General features: G+C 35.8%; 1 protein-coding gene across 1 annotated transcript in view; it reads left to right on the top strand.

Annotated features, from left to right (window-relative positions):
- LOC139731507 (uncharacterized) overlaps positions 1–22,469 on the top strand; it is an 82,016-nt gene that overhangs the window by 23,487 nt on the left and 36,060 nt on the right. The window contains exons 5-13 of the mRNA XM_071642390.1: positions 1,527–1,679; positions 3,579–3,716; positions 4,756–4,791; positions 6,001–6,297; positions 6,743–7,071; positions 9,026–9,269; positions 13,148–13,230; positions 14,486–14,573; positions 21,127–21,203. Of these exons, the coding sequence (XP_071498491.1) occupies positions 1,527–1,679; positions 3,579–3,716; positions 4,756–4,791; positions 6,001–6,297; positions 6,743–7,071; positions 9,026–9,269; positions 13,148–13,230; positions 14,486–14,573; positions 21,127–21,203 (1,445 nt within the window). The remainder of the gene's footprint in view (positions 1–1,526; positions 1,680–3,578; positions 3,717–4,755; positions 4,792–6,000; positions 6,298–6,742; positions 7,072–9,025; positions 9,270–13,147; positions 13,231–14,485; positions 14,574–21,126; positions 21,204–22,469) is intronic.

The following is a 22,469-nucleotide window of genomic DNA, read 5'->3' as shown; positions in this document are numbered from 1 at the left end:
TTGTATTTATAATGCTTCAATTAATCTTCCCATTGATATTATTTTTTCCAGAGGGGCCCACATTCTACAAGCTCTGTGTTTTTAGTGGGTCTCTCCATTTTTCGCACTTTAAGCAAAGTTATACATGTACTTCATTTCGACCACTTCTGTTTCTTTTTTTACTACAATGTTTAATTACTATAAGGTCCTCAATTATTGTTGTACATTCTTTTCAATACATAATGTTCTGTTTACCTTATTCTCTGTTGTCAAAAAAAGTGTAACTTATATGTTTTGTCGAAAAATGAAATAAACTTTGAATTGAAGGCTCATGTTAGCTGTAGAGGAAATCTTTAAAGATCATCTATTAAACCAGAAAAAAATAGTAAAGGTTTGGCAATTGTGGCCTTGTTAAAGGACAAGTTAACCTTCACATAAGTGAAGATTGAGGGAATGCAGCAATATTGGTAGAACATACCTGTGAAAGTTTGAGGAAAATCAAACAATTCGTTCAAAAGTTATGAATTTTTAAGTTTCTGCACAGTCACTGCTTGATGAGAAGACTACAACAATCGAGATGTCACATTCAATTCAATTCAAATTCAATTCAAATTCAAATGAATATATTGGGATTTTTTTTTGCATTTAATATACATATTACAATGAAATACAGTCATTTCTTTTTATTTTCATGGTAAGAAAACATATAGTGTGTACATCCGAACATGACTGAGATATATATGTACGTGTACCGATTGAAGAAAAGAATAAGAGAACACGTCAATTGGGAACCACTCATGAATCAACTCGTGAAAGTGAATCAAATGATCTGACTGAATTATGGCGAATGTATTGGGAGTGTCGATGCAGAAGACTGTCGTCAATTAAGCATATAGAGGATTGATAAAGATGTAAATCATTTACTTTTAATATTTTCAGTTGTTTAAATAAGAGGATCGGTATGGGCTAAATAAGGTGAATGTGTACAAATTTGGACGGCTTTTTTTTTCTGCAATGAAATAACAAATCAATTTTGGATCTATTACAGTTGCCCCATACAATATTACAATAATTCATATGCGGTTAAACAAATGAATGGTACAAAATTAATGAACGTTCTTTGTCAAAATTGGTTTCAACCTGAAAAGTATACCAATCGCCTTTGAAATCGTAGAACGATATAAAGAAAATATAAAGGGAATTCCACCAAATGTAATTTTTGAGAGAGAGAAAAAAAAAACACATTCCCTCGACATATCACTGACGTATGTTAAAGGTAATATTATTCCCCCTTTCTTCTGAAGTAGACAAGTGAAGTACTCTTTTATTATGCAAGAAAAATTAAGTTGTTGAAGTTTCTGCGTAATTTCTCGCCACATGTGACATTACAAGCTGTAGCAGTTTTCTCATCCGGCGATTAAACTTCAAAAATTCATAACTTTTGATCGGATTGTCCGATTTTCCTCAAGCTCTCACTGATGTGTTCTACTAATATTGCTGCATTCCCTCCATCCACATGTGAGGTGAACTTGTCCTTTGATATACAGTGTGTGGAGGTAATCGCTTTGGGCGTAATTGTGAGTATCGCTGCAACTACATAACCGATAACCAGACAGCATGCAGAGGTCTACAGCTGTGTGTTCCAGACCCCTATGGGTGCTCTTGTACGCCTGGATACAAAGGCATTGACTGTACACAAGGTGAGGCTAATTCTAACTACACGAAATGAGTGGCTTTGCAGATGTCAGCAATGATTTCTCACACATAGGTCAAGCGACTGTAGTCAACCGAAGCCTTTGAAAAAATTGGTGGTGATAATCCGTATTTGTACTGCTTAGAACATATAGCTCTTAAAAACATTTGTTCCACGTTGCTTTCATTCCTAAACCACAACAGAATGTTTTTCGATTGGTCCATGTGAATATTTTCCAGATTCGCATGACATTAAGCGTGTTAAGAGGAAGCTAAAATTCAATCAACATGAATTCAATACAGCCGTCGTCTGACTTTAGAGAGACAGGACCTATATCTCTTCCACACTGTTAGGCAACAAAGCTTAGTAGTTTGTACGCAGTCTCATGTGCACAAAGAATATCATGACATGTTCAGAGTATATGAAATTAAAAAAAGTCTTTCCAGGAAGAAATGAAAACATATACAAAAACTACCATTAACATCCTACCACTGCCGTTTGGTGTAGTTCAAAATAACAATCACACTGAATATCATAGTACTAAAATGTGAACAAATGCACATAAACTTTTCTTTTAAGAAACTGGTATATTTTCACCTGGTCATGATGATTCGGTACTATGAATGATGACTTATTTCCCTGCTTCAAATTGAATGGATGTGATGGATTTCCAATGCTCTACACTGGCAGCGCAAGAGGTTTAATTGGGAGAGCTATATTTCTTCGCGGAGTTATCACGTGATTGTTTTGTGGAGTAAAGAAGCTGATTCTTCATTTTTACATCCTGTCTTTTCATAACTTCAATTATTTGTTTGATATCACAATTAAGAACCGTACACTGATACAAAGATATACAGATTTTTGTAGTTTACCTCTGAGGAAGGAATATTAATCACGAAAGGAGTTAAATTCAATGCCCTGCATTATACGTAAAGCATGTCATTGGAAGCAGTTGCGGGGATGCTTGAAGATAACATAAGTTTAAATGTGTACAGTTAAACTCGCATAAGTCGATCTTCTCGGGACTGAGCAAAACACATCGACTTAGGCGAGTTTCGACTTGTGCGTAAGTCGAAAAAATATCGACTTAACAACAGTCACACCACACGTACATTATGTATAAAATGTGCATGTATGTTGTCTACTCTGGGGCCGAGAGCTGGAGAGGTGTGCCGCAGCACGGGTCGCCCGGCAGGGCCGCGGCTAACTTTGCATGGACAGTGCATTAGCATTGGCACAGGTCCGATTACTTTACACCCTTGTTAAACCTTGGGGAAGTGAATATGAACGATATTTGAGCAGTGATTGATTCCAGTTTACCATACCGTGGCTTGAAATGCGTGTAGAGGCGTACTTCTGATTTACCCGTGCCCGTAACTTTCCCCCTACTTTCCGCTTTGAAAACTCAGCAGCTTCATCCATCCACTGCACAGCGCAGACTGCAAACATACACAGACTATACAGCCCAGTCGCTGTACGCGCAACTATACACAGCCCAGTCGCTGTACGTACGTAGCGCTAGCGTGACAGGGCTGTACCAGCGGAACTCCACACACGAAGAGAGTTCAACAATCGCATGCGATCGCTTTGAATTTTGATACTTTAGATCATTTTTTTTTCACCTGTCTGGTCGGGCTAGTTCTTATGTAAACAAAAAATGGCGTCTCGTACTTTTTCGACTTGTGAGTGAATTATTACACGTAAGTCAATGGGGAAAAATCGGGACTTTTTAAAATCATCGACTTGCGCGATTATTCGACATATGCGATGTCGACTTAGGCGAGTTTAACTGTATTTTCTACAAATGTATGTGTGGCATGATATCGACACATGGTTAAGGGGTGTGATGTAAAATATCTCTTTGATAATTATCCTTTGAACTGGGTGCACCTTGTCGTAAAATTAGAGTGTGGTACCAATGAGTTTGGAGCCAGCTGTACCCAAACCTGTCACTGCGTGTCGGGCGAATGTGATCCATATACTGGAGCTTGCACAGGGAGTTCAACTGAGTGTCGGCCAGGCTGGACAGGCTCAAACTGTCAGGGTGAGGATTGCTGTTTATGTAGAAGTCCATTTCCTAAACAGGATATCAGGATATGATGCCTTGTAGTAATGGGTGATCGACTTACCATCATGAAATATAATTGCTCCCTCTCAAAAGAAGACATCCAGGTTAATGTACGATATCAGTAGTTTACTGACGGAAGAGTTGATTGCATAAACACACCCTTTACTCAGTAATATGATGTTTAATGTCCATGTGTGCCAGTGTAAGACCTAATTTAGTATCAAAGGTACTCTTACGTTAGTTTTAGGTATGTGCCCTACCCATTTTTTAAATGTTCCTATTTTTTTTTTTGGGGGGGGGAGGGAGGAGAGCAAGAATTGTGACACCAACAATGCCCCTAAATTTGTGTCATTCTTACACAGCCATAACTTCTGTTTCATTTAGTTAATGATGAAATTAATTTTGATATGCGTCACATAAAACAAGGCTTTACTTATGTGTTGCTTGAAGTTTTGCATGGTGAGGTAAATGAGACAGAAAGGTTTGCGATGACATCATGTGTATAGAGTCCTAGAAAGAGGAGAATTGAAGAGGGAAGCGACATATGGGGGGTTGTAAGGAGGGCAAAAAGTGAAGAGTGGGGGACAATAATGGGCTGGAAGTTGAAGGTGCACTCTTGAAGACGGTAGAGAAGGGAACAGGGAGAGTGGTAAGGAAGAGTAGAGTGAGAATCAAGTAAGATGTTCGGACATCGTTTAGGAGGAGAAAATGAATAAATGTGAAGTAGAAGGGAAGAGGAAGAGGGAGGAGTTGAAGATTGGAATATCATGGAGATATGAGAGAGAAGTGAAGATTCATTACCACTCTCTCTGTTCCTTTATTCATCTATTTATTTTTAATTTATATATCTACTTATCTATTCATCTATCTATCTATCTATCTATCTATCTATTATAGCTAAATGATTATAGCTAGTATTGAGCATAGCTTGTATGTTTCCTAACCAATCTACCTCCTTCCGTTCTTTTTTAACTCCTGATTTTTCCCATTGTTTCTCTTCTTCACCAACATGAAGAATGCATCGTGGGAAAATACGGCACGTACTGTGCAGGTAGACTGTTACATTGTGCATTTTCCTTCATGAATTTTCCATCTGCTTTCTACTCAAATAATGACTGATTACAGAAGCTTTATGACTCATTCCAAGCAACGTGTAGGCATTGCTATAATTGCTAAGTTTAAAGAACTAGAAGACAAGGATATTGATAGATTTAAGACGGTTTACTATTCACCATGTCTTTTCATAGTCCATTTTCTTCTCCTGTACAAAGGATTTTTCAATTGACTATTTTCCAGTTTATTGTGTCAAAGAGTAAGAATAACTACTGACAGCTGAGTAAAGTTAAAGGTATAATAGCCTGAAAAAGGCCTCCCGTGGATATTGGCAATGAAATCATGATTGGGCATTCTCATTGAGTTGAATCGTTGTTGACAATAAAACTAGATTTGAACTCGTTCCAAATTTGAGACAGCATTGTGCGAATCTGTTGCTTTTCAGCTACATCCATTGAATAGTGAGCCATGTTTACCAGTTGACACCACGGCTCGTTTAACCATCCGTGTGTGATAGGTATTTCAAGCTCTATTGAGATAAAGGCCCGTATGTTAGCTGAAGAGGAAATCTTTAAAAATCATCTAGCAAACGTACGTTGAAGTTTGTTACTTGTAGAACTGGGGATAGTAACCTTGGTACCAATAAAAGAAAGTATAAAGTGCACATTTCCGCTTTCATGTTTCTAAAAACGCGCGGAAATTTTCACCAAATTTAGCAAGTGATAGAATGACAAATTGTCATGGACACCATGCCCACAATGGATGTCTCCGGAAACCACATAAAGCCCAACATTTTCTGAAGTTTCTAAAACACTAAAAGAATACGCTTTAAAAAATCTTTCTGTAGAACCAGAAATGACAGTCAATTCTTTGAGTAAATGCATTTGTAGGTATACCTTCAATTTTATGGTAGAACCCGTAGTGCCCCCATTGAGGCTAGGAGCAAATTGGGCTGAGTTTTCAAATGTTAATCTTAGTTTTTGAAAACGCATGGTCACATATTCTACAGACTTGGCAGGTATTTCTCCAGTGTGATAACAAGATGCTTCATTTGTTCAGTTTATTTACTTGTTTTTCTTGTTGGATGAATACATACACATTGCAGTCTGCAAGGGCAGAGATGACCCACTGAGTCTATTGTTTTAAAGAGGAAATATACACAGTAGGACCTAATGATTCTTGCCCTTCGCTGCCACTTTTTCTTCAGGGACTGTAACAGTCAACTACAAGAAGCCGAATCAAGGGCAGCCAGCAAGTGTGACCTGTTCCTTATCTGGAAGCGAGTTTCTGTCATTAGCAGACCCCATTGTTAAGCTACAGAGAAAGCACAGTAATGAGTCTTTCCACGAGAGAGACATCGAGCTGGCGGACCGTGCAAGACTTTACTCAGATGGGTACAATGCAGCCTTTATCGTGTCAGATGTCCAAGATGGGGAAAAATTCCGATGTATGATGTCAGACGTCAACACTTTCATGAGCCAAGAAGTCACAGATGGATTCTATGGTTTGTATTCCGAATGTATGAATGTTTTTTAAGTAGATGAATACTGATTTAAGTAGATGAAAACTTCTGAATTTGAAGATGATAATGGTATGGAAGATGATGGTAATATATGCCATCTTATTAAAGTAATTCATGTTTATTAGCACTATCTTAGAATCTTGACATGCATATCATGCATAATTATGGTTGCTCTGTATTTCAGTCAAAAAAAGACCATTTATTTTCAGATCGAGTTTCATTTTCACAACGGCAATGAAGGTATCAAATAACCAGATTTATATTTCTCACAGAACTTCTGTCTTCTTTAGCTTTATTCATAGGTCTTTGTTCTGCAACGTTTATTGTGTTAAAATCTCATAATTTTGCGTCGAAAGTGAAGGAATTTTACTAATAAAGGTAAAGGTGGAAATATCTTGATGTCTTTACATTTATGTCATCCCGCAAGTTTTACCACAACTGCCGAGTCCCCCCATCGTGGATGTGGCAACTAACAACTCGGTAACCCTCGCCTGGGATGCCTGGAATGAAGAGACAGATGTTGGTGATCCTCCACTGTCTGGATACCAGGTGTGCTACAAAGAGAAGAGCAACCCTGGGGACTTCATTCGGCTTGAGATGAGAACAGATAGGCTGGCGCCCTCAGAAACTGTCACAAATTTGACACCGGACACAGACTTCATTTTCGCTGTCTCAGCTGAGAGACCAGGTGTCGGTGGCATCGGCGATAAGATGGAGGTAGAAGGCAGGACACTTTGCTCACACTTAGTCTACAATGTCTACAATGCCTATCATACAATGGCATTTGTTCATAGTACACTATTCTAGTTGTATGTACACGTTAATATCAGATGATTTTATTCTGAATAGGTGAATGTTTTCTCCTGTGAATGTACATCAAAGCTTATGCATACCTGACTTTGTGAGTTATCGATTTTATAATCATACTAGGGGCATATAGTCAACAATACATGTTGCCTCATAACACTCAAAATGCTCCATAGTTCTACACCTCCTCATAGCACCCAAACTACTCTGTAGTATAAAAAGCGCCTCATTGTAATAACCTATAATAGGGCTATAAGTTTACCCTCAGTTGGTATGTCGGCAGGGCGTATGTTACACGTGTAATGTCAACGCTTGACTTCCACGGCGCGAGAGGTAACTGTAATCCTTATAATGCAATCACGATTGAAATGACAGGGCCTAATACGTTAATTGGCTTATGGGATCATGATCGACCAAGATAATTTTCAATTGATATTACATTGTATTCGGTATTGAAAAACAGACATATTCTGATCTAAACTTCACGCAATGGCCCTCCGAGTAAGCTCCTTGAGTCATTGCGTTGAGGTGTCTCGGGTAGGGCAGTATTAGCAAAAGTTTCTGCTTACAAGCAACTGAATATAAATACATGCGCACAACCAAGAAAATAAAATGAAATAAAACAAAAGATGTTGCTTTTTTCACCGGTCCAGAATGTATTGAAGGGCCTACATTTCCATTCCTACGACAACAACAAATACAACAACAACAACAACAACAACAAAGAAGTTAATTATAAGAATACACGGCAAGATTTAGTAGGATATCCTTGTGTTATCTTGATTTTGTAAAAACATGTTTGGGATGACACTACAGAAGCATAATCTGATAATCTGTTAACATTTTCCCCACCTTCATCAAAAACAAAATGTCGTATATATTTGATTTTTTCCAGCCCCATCAAAAGGGCCTTCTTCAGTGGAAGCTACGAATGGAAGTAGGGAAGGACAGATAAAAGTCACATGGCAGGTGAGAACAAATTGGATGTTTAGATACATGACTCATTATACCATGTCAACCTGATAGAATCACAGATATTAGAATGTCATTAGACGGCCAAGTATAACTGCTTTGTTTAGAAAATGACATGAAAAATGGGGTTTCATATTCTACATATCCCGTCCAAATGTAACAAAATTGATATGTTTTGTTGAGATCTACTTTCGTATACGTAACTGAGGTATTTGAATGGACCTTTTCTGTTCGCATTCCTAAGCACCTTCGTGTGTGACTGAATTCTAACGTTAGAGCTGGTTTTCTCAACACTGCTATTTGTGAGGGCTGGCTGTTTTTTCTGAAATACACTGGGACAAATTATAAATCAATTTTAAAGTTAGAGTTTTGAAAACGTAAAAATACCACAGTAAAGACATGCACAACTTTAAAGAGTTTTTGCAGTAACTATACTTACCCATTCATACAGACACTAATTCCTACACACTTAAACTTACATATGCAAACACTTCTTTCACTTCCATATTCAGTGCACTACATGGAACCTTTTGTGGTATCATTAGATATATTTTAATTCTTTTAAAATTCTAAACTACGACCAAGCACAGAATTATAATGAATTGTCATATCATTATGTCATATACAACTAAGACTGAATATTTGACATTTTTTTTACATCGAACCTTTTGTAAATGAAAAATTAAAAACCAAAGTGTTAAATTTACCTCTTCATTTTTTAGGGTCTATACATGCAAAAGATGAAGTAAATCCACAATTTTGAATGTTAGATTTAACACTTACACAAAGTTCGAGGAGTGACAACATTTAAAATGTTTGATTTAACATTTCATTTTAGAGAATATGTATCTCACTGTAAAATCAGCACAGGATACAAGCGAAGAGAAGTTCTAATTTGCAACTTTCTTGTGAAAACTTGACATTTGTGTAGAATCCAAGAAATGGATCAAACTGTCGAAGTGGGTTCACTGGAATAAGGATTTACTATGCCATCGCTGGTATGGCGTCGGCCGATATGCCTGAGATGTACGAAGATGTCCCATTTGAGTCTCCCTCCAACCACACCCTCACTGGCCTCAAGTCATCCTCACAGTACACCATCAACGTGGTGGCACGGAACCAGGATTCAGAGAGTTCAAGGGGTCAAAGTGTGGTTGCTTTCACCCCGGAACAAGGTGAGTGTGTAATTTTTATGTCTAATCTTAGTTATTTCTCTATCGAGTGTATGATGTACTATAGTATAGGAAGGTTACTTCTGCATTAGAGGAATGATGAAAGTTTGATTGCAGAAAAAAAAAATTCACGTTCATCCAGGATTACTCCAAAGCCAAGTTATAAGTTATATCTATAAATAACGTCACCCCTCACAACATATATTTTAAGGTCCATCGACCTGATTTGTCTAATTTTGAAGATACATTAAGAATATTTGTTGGTTTGGTTTGGTTTGGTTTTATTTCCCGTCAAAGCATACAATGAAATAACTTTACAAATATACAGAGTTTACAGAAATGCAATGTTATACAAACTATACAAACAAAAGAAAATTAACATCATTAAACAGTACGAGTGAGAGTTTACAAACACAGAACCTAAGCAATAATAACAAAGACAAAGTGATAGATGAGATAGTGGAAAACGGCTGGAAAACCCATATTCAGCGACACTGTTGTAGAGTCACTGGTCTTCCATGGGGACCAGAAGAAGAAGAAAAAGAAGAAGAAGAAGAAGAAGAAGAAGAAAAAGAAGAAGAAAAAAAATATAGAAAAAAAAGTGGGAGGAAACGGGGTAATATCGTCTTGTAATAACAATAATGATATTCAATATTATCTTCTTATTCAAATTAAAAATCGATAATTATACAGATTGATACATAAACATCATACATGAAAAATCTTTGAATTGTTCATAAAATAGACACCATTGTTAAGAACAATGTAATTTTCATTGTCCATCTATTATGCCCTTTAAACCCCTTTGCTTGCGTGGCCTTCAAATAATAACGGTAATTGCTGGACGTGTTTGAAACTAAGAAGTTTCAGCAGAGTATATAGTGAAAACAGTTATTCTATTTTACATCTTGAACGTTTAGCATGAGGAATTTCTTTGACGGTCCTATTGTACAAACTATACTCTCCCAGGTGGTACATTAACTTTGTCTAATAGAGTTAGCTCCCGTTATTTTTTTATTACAATCTGAAATAAGAAAGGTTAACATAGTAAAATTGTAACACATTTCCTATTGATGTGTGCTGGAAAGCTTGTGGCTGATCCCGAGTAACTGATATAAATTTTCTTCTTTTCAAGAATTTCCCCCTTCAGATCCTGCTTTTGGTACATCAGTCGTGGCTGTGATTACAGGGAGCCTTATTGCCACAACTGTCCTTATAATCGTTTCTCTCGCATTCAGCATTGCACGGTAAGGAATAAACAATTGAATTATATTTTGCCATCTTAATTTCTTGAGCCCATTTCTTCGTATAATACAGACCTACCGACAAAAATATTATTGCTTTTAATTGTCACTAGAAACACATAGCGTGTTATTAATTGACTGATTATGATGGAGCTGCTACCAATGTAAATGCAACCACTGTGTAAAAAAAAAAAAGATGTAATTTTGATAAAGTGTTTCATGGTGCAGGGCGAATATTTCTGGTTTTAAAAATGTTGGTGGGAGATTCATATTCCCGATGTTATTAAGATAACACAAACACATCCTGACAGTGTCGGACATGTCAAAGGATACTACATTTATTTTTGTATAATAACAGTTCAATATTTTTTTTAATAGGTCTTAAGTGTTTTTTTGTACCATACTGGAGCTTTGCATTATCATACTTCATCCAGTTCTGCCTAGCATAGTATATACCTCAACAGTTTTATGTAAGGCACCTATTTACATTATAAAAGCTCTCCTTCTTTTGGTTTGGTATGGCCGAAACTACACTTGAGCTTTGCATAATCATACAGCCAATACTGAACTTAAAACATACGTGAAGGCCCTAATGTCAAACAGTATGGTGCAACATTCTAATGCTAACGCATCACATATCCAGAACTGTTATATTGATTTTGGTTGTAACCCCAACTAGGCCAAAGTATCAATAAAACCCAGAATAGCTGGCATATATGTGCATGAATATGGTTGCATAAAGATCGATTCAAGATCACTTTGCATCATCGTGGAAATTATGTTGCAATTGCATGAACTGTAGGCGCTACATAAGAATGTGCTGACATAACAACATAACATAATGAAGCCGAAGTTTCTTCTATTTATCAGACTATGACTATAAAGATACGTGATATACTTGGTCATGTTCGGTAGGTTTTTTTTTTCTTTTTATCTATTCCACTTGAAACAGGAAGAGAAAAAAATACAGGTTTCAAAGAGGTTGTGCTTATAATGTGGGGAGTGAATCAACTACCAACAGTCCACCGCATGCCAGCAGATCAGGTGGGTAACAAATTAGGTAAACCGATCTTGATTGACAGTACTGCGTTTTTATCAAAAAGTCCACTGTAAATACTGATCGGTGATTGGTTACAATGTAATCACGTGACTAATGCAGCGAGGATGGATATCATTTGTTATTGCGAGGAGTGATGTCATGTCAGATTACATATGAATATATGAAGAGTTTGTTCGCAAAAACCGATAAGTCCATTTTTGAAGATTTTGAAGTGCGGTCTCTGTCATAAAGTACAAAATAATACCTTTTAAATTTTATATTGGTCACTACATATCAAGGAAAATTTTTGAAGTTATGGTCAAAAGGAGCAAAAATTTTCTTATTATTCTCTTTATTTTTCTTGACCTTTAATCGCAAATATCTCTATTTGGCAAATATGGACTTATCGGTTTTTGCGAACAAACTCTTCATATATACAGACTATGACTAGCTGCGTACGGAGTTAGACTGAAATTGCGTGTTCTCATGTAGATCGTGGTATCTGAATTAGTAAATATCTTGTCTATTGCAGTAATATAATACGTGGCAGTCCCTTGGAAGTTATTTTGCCCTCCAGACAAAGCACTCCCTCAGCGGTTACCTTTACAGGAGAATAGAAATATGAAGGGAGGGGTATAATTCGTGGAAGGCTGTAAAGTGTGATATTGCACATCCGAATTGGCAATATCTCTGTGATATTGTTGAATGCCCCATCAGATTGGATTTTCCAGCTTAACTTAATGGCTCAACAGCTATGCAAGTCTTTTTCCACGGGTTTACACACTCATAACCATATAGACGTATGTATGTATGTATGTGTGTGTGTGTGTGTGTGTGTGTGTGTGTGAGTACACGCGAGTTTACATATCACTTCCCTTTTTACCAATGTCCCAAACAATCCGTTGCAGTCCGGGCAATCAGTGCGGTATTTTCCAAACAATTGAACTATTGCCGCTCAAGCACACACAGTCGAAAGTCATAGCTTTTTAGTCATGATGTTTTTGCCAACAGTTATGATTGAAACCTTACGATCATCCTCTAGTGATGAGAATGTATGTGTATCGGTAATGCCACGTAATTTAATGAGCTAAATCTATAAGCATGCAGTCTTAATAAGAATGCCGTATATACTCTCTGTTCATTAGGCTAGAGTATTATCTTTACCCGATTGCACCAGTATGATTCATTGTTATTCTAAGACATTCTCTCATAGTACACAATCTTTTTTCGCTGAACTTTGGGAGGGCATAAGACAAGGTCAGCTTGTGAAAGGGATTGAGTTGCCAAACACGTAAGGCCCCATCTCAATGTAATCCAATTCAAATCAAATCAAATCAAATCAAATCAAATCAAATCAAATCAAATCAAATTCTTTTTCCAGTATCCATTTTTGCTTTTGGTACAATTTCAAGGATAAACAAACAATGTAATTCAACATTTAAATTCTACCAAACTCTCCCTTATACGAAAACAGCATGATGCCCCATCTCATCGAGTTAGATAAAATACTCCATGCCCCCCATCACATGTCCGATGATCATTCTAACAACTGCACTCTGCTAAAATATCGCGTATGGAAATACTTATATTTCTTGCAGGACCTATCGCTGCAGAAAGCCTAGAGGAGTATGTACGGCGTAAAAAAGCGATGCAGAAAGATGGCTTTTTGTTCGATTTTCGGGTATGTTTGATCTTGAGATATTTTCTCTAACGTATTTCCTTTCCTAGTTTTGCACCTGACGAATGCAGGAACACCCCATAGGCCTACCGTGTTTGCGTAGGCCAGGTCATGAATGTAGTAACTAGAAGATGTAAATCGAAGTCAGGATAGTTTCACATGCAAACAACTTTACAAAATAATGTACAGGCCTATAACAAAGTATTTCATTTTCATAAAAGTGAAAAGACGATTAAAAAGTCACGCATGTCAGGGAATCGATATTCTCTAATTTGGCCTATCAAGGTCAATTTCCCACAAGATTTACAGTTAGATTTTAAGTAGATAATAGTCCCGCTTAAAGAACTATCTAGTGCTCTCACAAAGTAGGCCTTTGTATCGCGAAATTTTACATTATAATAATTACATGTACCAAATCTCTAATGAGTTGCTTATAAAGTGTGTGTGTGTGTGTGTTGGGGGGGGGGGTCTCAATCGCAAGGCTATTCCTTAAGTTAGAGGTTAAATACCATTTTTTCTTAAAAAATAAACAATCAAGCTTACAAGCTGTTAACGATAATAAAAAATGATTAATTGAATGAATACTTTGTATTATTACTACTTTTTAGATTGTTGGTTGGAAATAATGCACAATTGTATTGAATGCATACTACGCAGCATTTACCGGAAGACAATAAGACCTCAATAATGAAAATGATGACCTTATTCACGCTGAATTTATTTAAGGCTATACGGATACCCATATTGATTTCCACAGAAAAAAACACACAAGTGAATGTTCATATATATATATATATATATATATATATTCAAATTAAAATCAAAATTCAAATTCAAATTTATTCCGTTTCTCGACAACAAAAAAAATAACATAACATACATCACTCTTTCTTCAGTGATAAGAATCGCATAAAAAAACAAACGAACAAAGTGAGTTTAACAGATTAAAACAGTACTTATATATATATATATATATATATATATATATATATATATACATATATATTGACTATTAATTGCCAACACCCAAAAGTGTTAATTTTCTTTAACAGGTTCTAGCTAAACCCGTGTTAATCAATTCATCCTGGGACATTCCTTGTCTTTTCTCAAACTGTGTAGCATTTTGTAATCTACAAATAGCCTTCCTCAAGCTTCATTGTTGTCACAAATATATATACTGTAACTTGAACAGAGTTTATAATCGACGTGTCCTTCTGTTTATGAGGTATACTTATTGGAAATGACATCATGATTTCAGCTGCTGCCTGTGGATGAGCCGATTCCACAGACTGTTTCGTCAAAGCCTGAGAATAAGACTAAAAATCGCTTCAAGAACATTTTGGCCTGTGAGTGAGCCATAAATCTTTTTTTTAAACTAGAATTCAGGGTTATTAATTAAAATCATGTAGTTTTTTCCTTTTAGGGCTCTGGTGGAGAGTAGTTAGTGGTAGAAATGAATTTAGACCAAGAGACACAGAAAATAGTTACAAAGGAAAAGAAGTTTATTTGTTAAAAGCTTACAATTCTTTTTTTTCAATACTAGATTTTGATAAGCAATAACTTTAATAAGTCATATATCACATTAAAGGTAGTTTGATTCATCTTTCAACTGTTTCGGTGAATACAGGACACATATGTACATCAGTGAACAAAGTCATACAAGTGCATGTTCCAATGTGCAAAAGAGAAAGAGAAAATGAAAAATTGCTCTCTGAAAGTCAAATTCATTGAAATTCAGTCATTTTGCACATATTTCATGCAAACTACTTAGATCCATTTCAGATTTGGGCTCAGTAGGAGCTCAAAACTATCGCTCCTCCATCCCTTTTTGGGAAACAGAGACAGAATGAACACTCAATTGCGCGATTTAATTCACCTGATTCTGTTTCTCATTCAAAGACAAAGCCATTGTGAAAAATGATATTTTGTTTCCATTGTTTGAGGTAGGGCATTTACTCATCAGAACATTATTGTCATTTTTTGTTGCAATTTCAAGTTTTGCACCTTCGAAGATAAATTCGTGTGTGATCATTCGCGCTTAGAATTTAACTTTGCATTACCCTACGCACATGAAAGAGAATAAACTGTACTTACATTCTACACATACAGTGCGTATCAAAAAAAAAAAGGTAATTCAGCTTTGGAGGGCTACTATTTTACAATTGTCAACGATGGAGAACGCAATGTTAGTTGAGAGGAAAGAAGAACTCTTTCTCTTTCCATTGGTATCTCATTATGTTGACAAATGTTATGCATGACTGAGCACATGAACTTTAAAGACAACAATGCCATATTGCACTTTTCCAAGTTTGTATGTTATTGTAAAGGAACAATGCATCTCTCACTGCATCGATGAGATCTGTCAATGAAAGTGATCAATCATCAGGCTAGCGATGCTTGACTGCAGGTTCGTGTTTCAGGTTTTTTCTAACCTTTTATGGTTCATAACCTTCAACATGGCCACGTTGTCGATAACTTAACCTGGTTCCTCCCATAAAGGCCAAACCATTAACCATTTTCTCTCTTCACATTCAAGACATGGTTTGTCGCTGCGAGCTTTAATGTGTTGAATATGCACAGAGAAAAATGTACTGTTCGCTTCTGGTGGAGTGACCAAGTTATCGGACAGGTGGCCATGTTAAAAGTTATGGACCATGAAATGTTAGAAGCACTAATAACCGGGGGGCCAAAAGCTAAAAACAGAGGTCGAGTTGCACTCTCTCTACAAACTAAGTAGACCATGCTTATTTTCAAGTTTTCATTGTAACAAACAACATTCCACTGGTCTACCTCAAAAAATTTGTTGCGAAAGCCTCCAAATCCAAGATGGCGTCCAAGATGGCCGCCATATTTACTGAATTTGTTATTTAAATGATAGAATTCGATAGAAGCATTAGATTTCAACAAATGTGATGTCATATGAAAGAGAATAAAATTATCTAAAAGTTGATACCATTTTTGGGGGCTATTGTAATAACTGGATTGAGATTTTAAGGAAAAAACACTAATTTTTTGATATTTTTCTGAAAAAAGGAAAATCATGTAAATACTTGATTCAGCATAAATCAAAGAAAGACTGAAGGATTATCTTGAAACGTTTCAAGAATTTTGTTTGACATATAATTAATATTTAGAGAAAATTAGGGGACAGTACCATTTTCGGTTCAGGAGTTATAATGTCTCAAACTTGAAAACTCACTACGTAAAAATGGCCACTTTAGTTGTGACCAAGACCTTGTTGGTCATAAAAAAGTCTGCGCGCGCCAAGACTACTACACGCACCACTGGCACTGGCGCTTGTAGCAGTGCCAGTGGTGCGTGTAGTAGTCTTGGCAAATGCAGACTTTTTCTTTGACAAACAAGGGTTTGTGCCTGCAAACTAACTTTTCATACCAAGTGGTAGCTCAGGTGATACTGATCGCTATTATTTCAAAGTAGATTGTTCTGAAGCAGATGAGATGAAGCCAAAAAAAAAAATCAAATAGAGGTAATAGCTTGAAACTTGGCACCAATCTTGTTGTAGATAGTTTAAGACAGAATTTAGATCAACCGCTCAAAAAAAAAAAAATCAAGATGACAGCCATCAAAGTTGACATAGTGTATTGCGCCAAATTGAATGTATTATTTCGATTTTGATACAATTTTGTCTGTTGCGCTATCTTAAACCGTCTTAGGTTTTTATGGACATATTTCTAAAACCAGTGATATTCTACTCTCCGAAAAAGAAAAAAACAAATCGAGTGGAATTTTTTACTTTTGATGTGAGGAGTGAATAACAGAAAACGGTGAATTTAGAGTGAAATTGGAGTGACTTTTGAGTGAAAATGTTCATTTTCACTCATTTTAGAGTGACCTTAGGCAGGGCCCCACACTAACTTTTATTTTTGGTGGCCCAAAGGCAAATATCCGACCTTTTTCGTTGGCCCGATCAGGCCACCAAATTCTTCATTTCTGACATTTTGGTGGCCCGACGTGCGTTTTTGGTGGCCCTGGGCCACCGGACCACCGTTAGTGTCGAGCCCTGCCTTAGGGATCACTCGTCACTCTTCGAGTGATCCACGAGGTCACTCTAAAATGAATGAAAATGAACATTTTCACTCTCGAGAGATCCTTATATCTAATATGGGAAAGCATCTAGACATACCAATGGCATAAGTTCAGATCAATTGTGACACTATAACCCACATGAAATAAGCCTAAAAACAATGTAAGAAAATCTGATAACAGTAAATACAGTTTCAGCATGCTTATTTGTAAATGTGAATATACAGCACGAATAATAAATTTGGACAATTTTATTCGAACAATATACTGAAAAGTAATTTCGCACAACACATTTAAGAGCAAAGTTGAGAAATTGCCGCCATGTCGGTGTTTGGTTTTTTTTTTTTGGGGGGGGGGGTCGGATCAGAAGGGCTTTCAAGGACATCATTCACGTTTCTACAACAGCAGAGTAACATACAAGTAAAAAAGCATATCTTTGATACAGAAGCATTTCTTTTTTTATCAAAATTGGGCCTTACCCAAACACTGGAATGAGCTCCATCCCCCCCCCCTCCAAAAAAAAGACCCTCAATATGGTTTACACTAGTACAATATCGTTCGGATGTATAGAAACATGTAATAGACAGCAATATAAGAAGATTTAAAAATATATCAAATTATAAGTTACAGTGTATAAGTTGAGATTTAACTTTCACGCAACACACTTAAGGTATTGTTTACCATTGGGAGAAATATCACATTCGATTTATATGTGCAGGTTAGTTGTATCACAAAACATTCTACCATGTAAAAAAAATATAATAAAGCCTAAACCATACGGAGATAACACCATTTCTTTTCAAGAAACCATAACCATGATAACTGTTAATAATTTAGTATATAAAAAACATTCTTATCAGATCTATTTAGTATATCTAACAGTATTTAGCATTAATTATACTGATTTAAGTTTGTACATTAGTTGTTCTATCCCTAAGTCACAGTTTAGAACTAGTTTGAGGCATTATAAGTAAAGCTGGGTTTTTGTTTTACGTGCACTAATGGTAAATAATGTCTTGAACGACAACCTTGATTAATTACCGCCATCTTGAATTTTGTGTGGATACTATTTTTATCGCTAAATATCACACATTGGCAAAATTTGTGCCAAATTCCAAGCTCCTATCTCTTTTTGGAAAATACTTTCTGTTCAATCTTATCTGCCTCAGAACAATCTACTATGATGAAATGCTACAGTATAGCGACACCTATATACCACTTGGCATGAAAAAATAGTTTGCAGGTACTTGCAAGTCACTAAATCATAACAATATTGCATGTGACCATGTAAACACATTGTATGCAAAATTTATAATGCATAAATATAATTTTTTCAAGTTTTAGATGTTAACTTGTCAACAGTGTATGATATTGCCTATAATTCCAGATATATGAATTATGTCTCAATCTCAGTAAATCTCAATCTCAATCGGAGGTTTCAAAACAATTCTTCAGTTCTTCTTTGATAAATATTAAATCATGCATTTTTATATTTCTTCCCTTTTTCAAAACAATATAAAAATATGTATTCCCTCCCCCCCCCCCCAAAAAAAAGAGAGAAGCAAACAACCCCCTCCCAATTTATCACAATACACAGCTAAAGTGGTATCAACTTTTATGAAGTTTTGCTCTCCTTCATATGACATCAAATTTGTTGCAATCCAATGTCTCTATCAAATTTTGTGTTTGAAATATTAAATTCAATAAAAATGGCGGCCCTATTGGACCGCATCTGTACTTTGGAGGTTTTTGCAACAAATCTACTGAGGTGTACTTACGGAACATTGCTTAGTATACTTGATATTATGTATGGTCTTGTTTATAGAGAGAGTGGAACTCGAAAAGTAAGCACGATCTTGGATGTGACCCTCTGTGACGTCTTTGGGAACAGATGCGTGCAAATATATATTATGTAAAATTGGATTTCAAGTTTGAGACATTATAACTCCTGAACCAAATACAATACTGACCCCTAATTTTCTCCAAATATTGATTATATTATGGGAAAGATGTTAATTTCTGCATGGTTTTCATAAACATTTTTAATTTTATTTTTTTTAATACTTTTTAGAGAAATATTCATGGTGCATTCTGAAAAATGTCTCCATAAAAACCTAAGATGGTTTGAAATACCATTAAAATGTTCAGAATATATAAAAACCATATAAATAGACAGCAAAACAGACAAAATTGTATCAAAATCAAAATGATACATTTACTTTGGCGCAATACACTATGTCAGCTCTGATGGCCTGCAATCTTGAATTTTTGAGTGATTGATCCAAATTTTGTTTTAAACTTTCTATAGCAAGGTTAGTGTTTCAAGCGTCTACCTCTATGTGAAAGATATTTTTGCTTCATCTCATCTGCTTCAGAACAATCTACTTTGAAATAATAGCAATCAGCGTCACCTGAGCTACCACTTGGTATGAAAAGTTAGTTTGCAGGCACAAACCCTTGTTTGTCAAGAAAAAGTCTGCATTTGCCAAGACTACTACACGCACCACTGGCACTGCTACAAGCGCCAGTGCCAGTGGTGCGTGTAGTAGTCTTGGCGTGCGCAGGCTTTTTTCACGACCAACAAGGTCTTGGTCACAACTAAAGTGGCCATTTTTACGTAGTGAGTTTTCAAGTTTGAGACATTATTACTCCTGCACCAAAGATGGTACTGACCCCTAATTTTCTCCAAATATTAATTATATGTCACACAAAATTTTTGAAACGTTTCAAGATAATCCTTCAGTCTTTCTTTGATTTATGCTGAATCAAGCATTTTCATGATTTTCCTTTTTTCAGAAAAATATCAAAAAATGAGTGTTTTTTCCTTAAAATCTCAATCAAGTTATCACAATAACCCACAAAAATGGTATCAACTTTTAGATAATTTTATTCTCTTTCATATGACATCAAATTTGTTGAAATCTGATGTTTCAATCAAATTCTATCTTGCAAATACCAAATTCAGTAAATATGGCGGCCATCTTGGACGCCATCTTGGATTTGGAGGCTTTCGCAACAAATTTTTTGAGGTAGACCAGTGGAATGTTGTTTGTTACAATAAAAACTTGAAAATAAGCATGGTCTACTTAGTTTGTAGAGAGAGTGCAACTCACTTGTTAAGTAAGCGACCTTTTTGGGGTTTGGCCCTCCGGTTATAAGCACAAACCCTAAACACAAACCTGCATTCGTAAAGGCTGGCCTATTTGGCCACATTCATTGACAGATATCATCCACGCAATGAGACATGCATCGTTCCTCCACAATAACAAATAAACATGGGAACATTTGTGACCATTATTAGGTACCATTGGAAAGAGGAAAAATTCTTCTTTCCTCACAGCCAACATTGCGCTTTCCATAGCTGAAAGTATAAAATAGTAGCCCCCCAAAGTTGGACTACCCTTTTTTTATACGCACTGTATTTTATTCGATTCTATTGCAGTCTTGTGAACTTGAATAAGTGTTTACTTTCTTCTTCTTTTTTGCCGAGTGTAAATGGATAACACTGTCTGCGCATGTAATACAGGCGGCAGTGATGCGGAGAGAGCAAAAGATCAATAAACGTATTTCAATTCAATTCAACTTTATTTTCATTTTCACTAACATAAACAGGGAAAATTATATACAATGTAATAGCACTACAAATTTGAAATAATTTCCAAACCCCCCCCCGTAGATCAACAAAATACATGTGATCATGAATAATAACAACATAATTGTACTTATAAGGTATATACATAGATGTGAGTAAAGATCAAATTATGATGGGAATGGAAATAGAGGGTTTTGTGAAGATTCAGGAAGAGATTTATGTTTCTACCTCTTTTCTTTCCACTCTATCTGTGACTGCATCAGATGATCACTCTAGGGTCGTCCTAGAAACCCTGCAGGATGATCCTCACTCAGATTATTACAACGCCAATTTCATACGTGTAAGATAGACGAACTTTCTTACGTGACATCAACCTTTCTATTTATTTTTTTTTTTGGTGGGGGTATCATAATGCAATACACGTCACATTTAGATTGATTGATTGATTGATTGTTCTCGTAATGCCATTTGCGTTGGTAAATCAGGTTTTGAGATTTAAAAGTAATAGCTGGCTTCCTGTTTCACGAGTTTCGTGCAAAGAGAAGACTCATTTCTTTTTATTTCAAAGCTACAAAAGATTCCCTGCAAAAAAAAAACAACAACATAAAATGTACTACAATAATATCCATCTTTAAAGCAGTCACTGAGGAAAACATCACTAAATTACTCTATTTATATGGCCATAGACATCATAAAAGTCAGGAAAACGGCAAGTAGACTGATGTGGCCCCCAAGAATAAAGAGTTTTTATATTTGTTCTGAATATCAGCATCTGGTTTTCTTAATCATTTTTTCAGTGCTTCATTGTCTTTCATGCTCTGAAGTTCGAAACTTTGGAGACTTTTATGGACTACACATTGCTATGTTTCTTTGAACTGACCTATTGTGTTTAGAATGTTTGATTCCTGCAAATTTGTACAATGAAATGGAAGAAAGTTGGCGTATACTTATGAGAAACTTTTTGTAACTGCCTGATGCTTTGGTGGTAATATATAAAATATGTCATTAATGCATTTAGGCCCTACTTATAGTTGACAGCAACAATCTCACATTGACTACTTAGCATGAAGCCAGATTTTATCAGTGTATGAAAGAAAATTCTGGTTTCCTGGAAAAATGGTTTCAAAACTGCTGGAAAGTAGAATACATTGGAAACTCAAGTGATTTTTATTGTTATTATTATCAGTATTATAATTCTAATTATTATTATTGTAATTATTATTATTATTATTATCATTATTATTGTTATTATTATTATCACTACCATTCATGAGCAATGGTATGAACATTTTAATCCTACGATTGATTATAATTATTCTCATGTCATGCCATACAATTTTCAAAAATGCCAACTTTTATTCGTTTGTGCAGTATTTTGTTATGCCAGAAATACTGCAGGTTTCATTAAAAAAAAAATGTTCAAATTGTATTAGTATGCACATGTCTATTGCAGAAATGTAGAAATATTTTGTTTTCAGACTCAAATATGCCTTTTTAGCCTTCATTTCAGCTTTTCTTGATCTGACGCGTGATAAAGGGTAAAATGTCAAAGAGAAATAGCGTTAATGTTTATTGGATCATAGAAAAGACTACATGTTTTCCAAAA

This window comes from Diadema antillarum, unplaced genomic scaffold (genome assembly GCF_040938485.1).
Source record: "Diadema antillarum isolate AM-2024a unplaced genomic scaffold, OU_Dant_1.0 seq00000376_RagTag, whole genome shotgun sequence".
In the NCBI taxonomy this organism is placed as follows: domain Eukaryota; kingdom Metazoa; phylum Echinodermata; class Echinoidea; order Diadematoida; family Diadematidae; genus Diadema; species Diadema antillarum.
The sequence above is the reverse complement of the archived record's forward strand: the minus strand, read 5'-3'. Positions and strand labels throughout refer to the sequence as shown.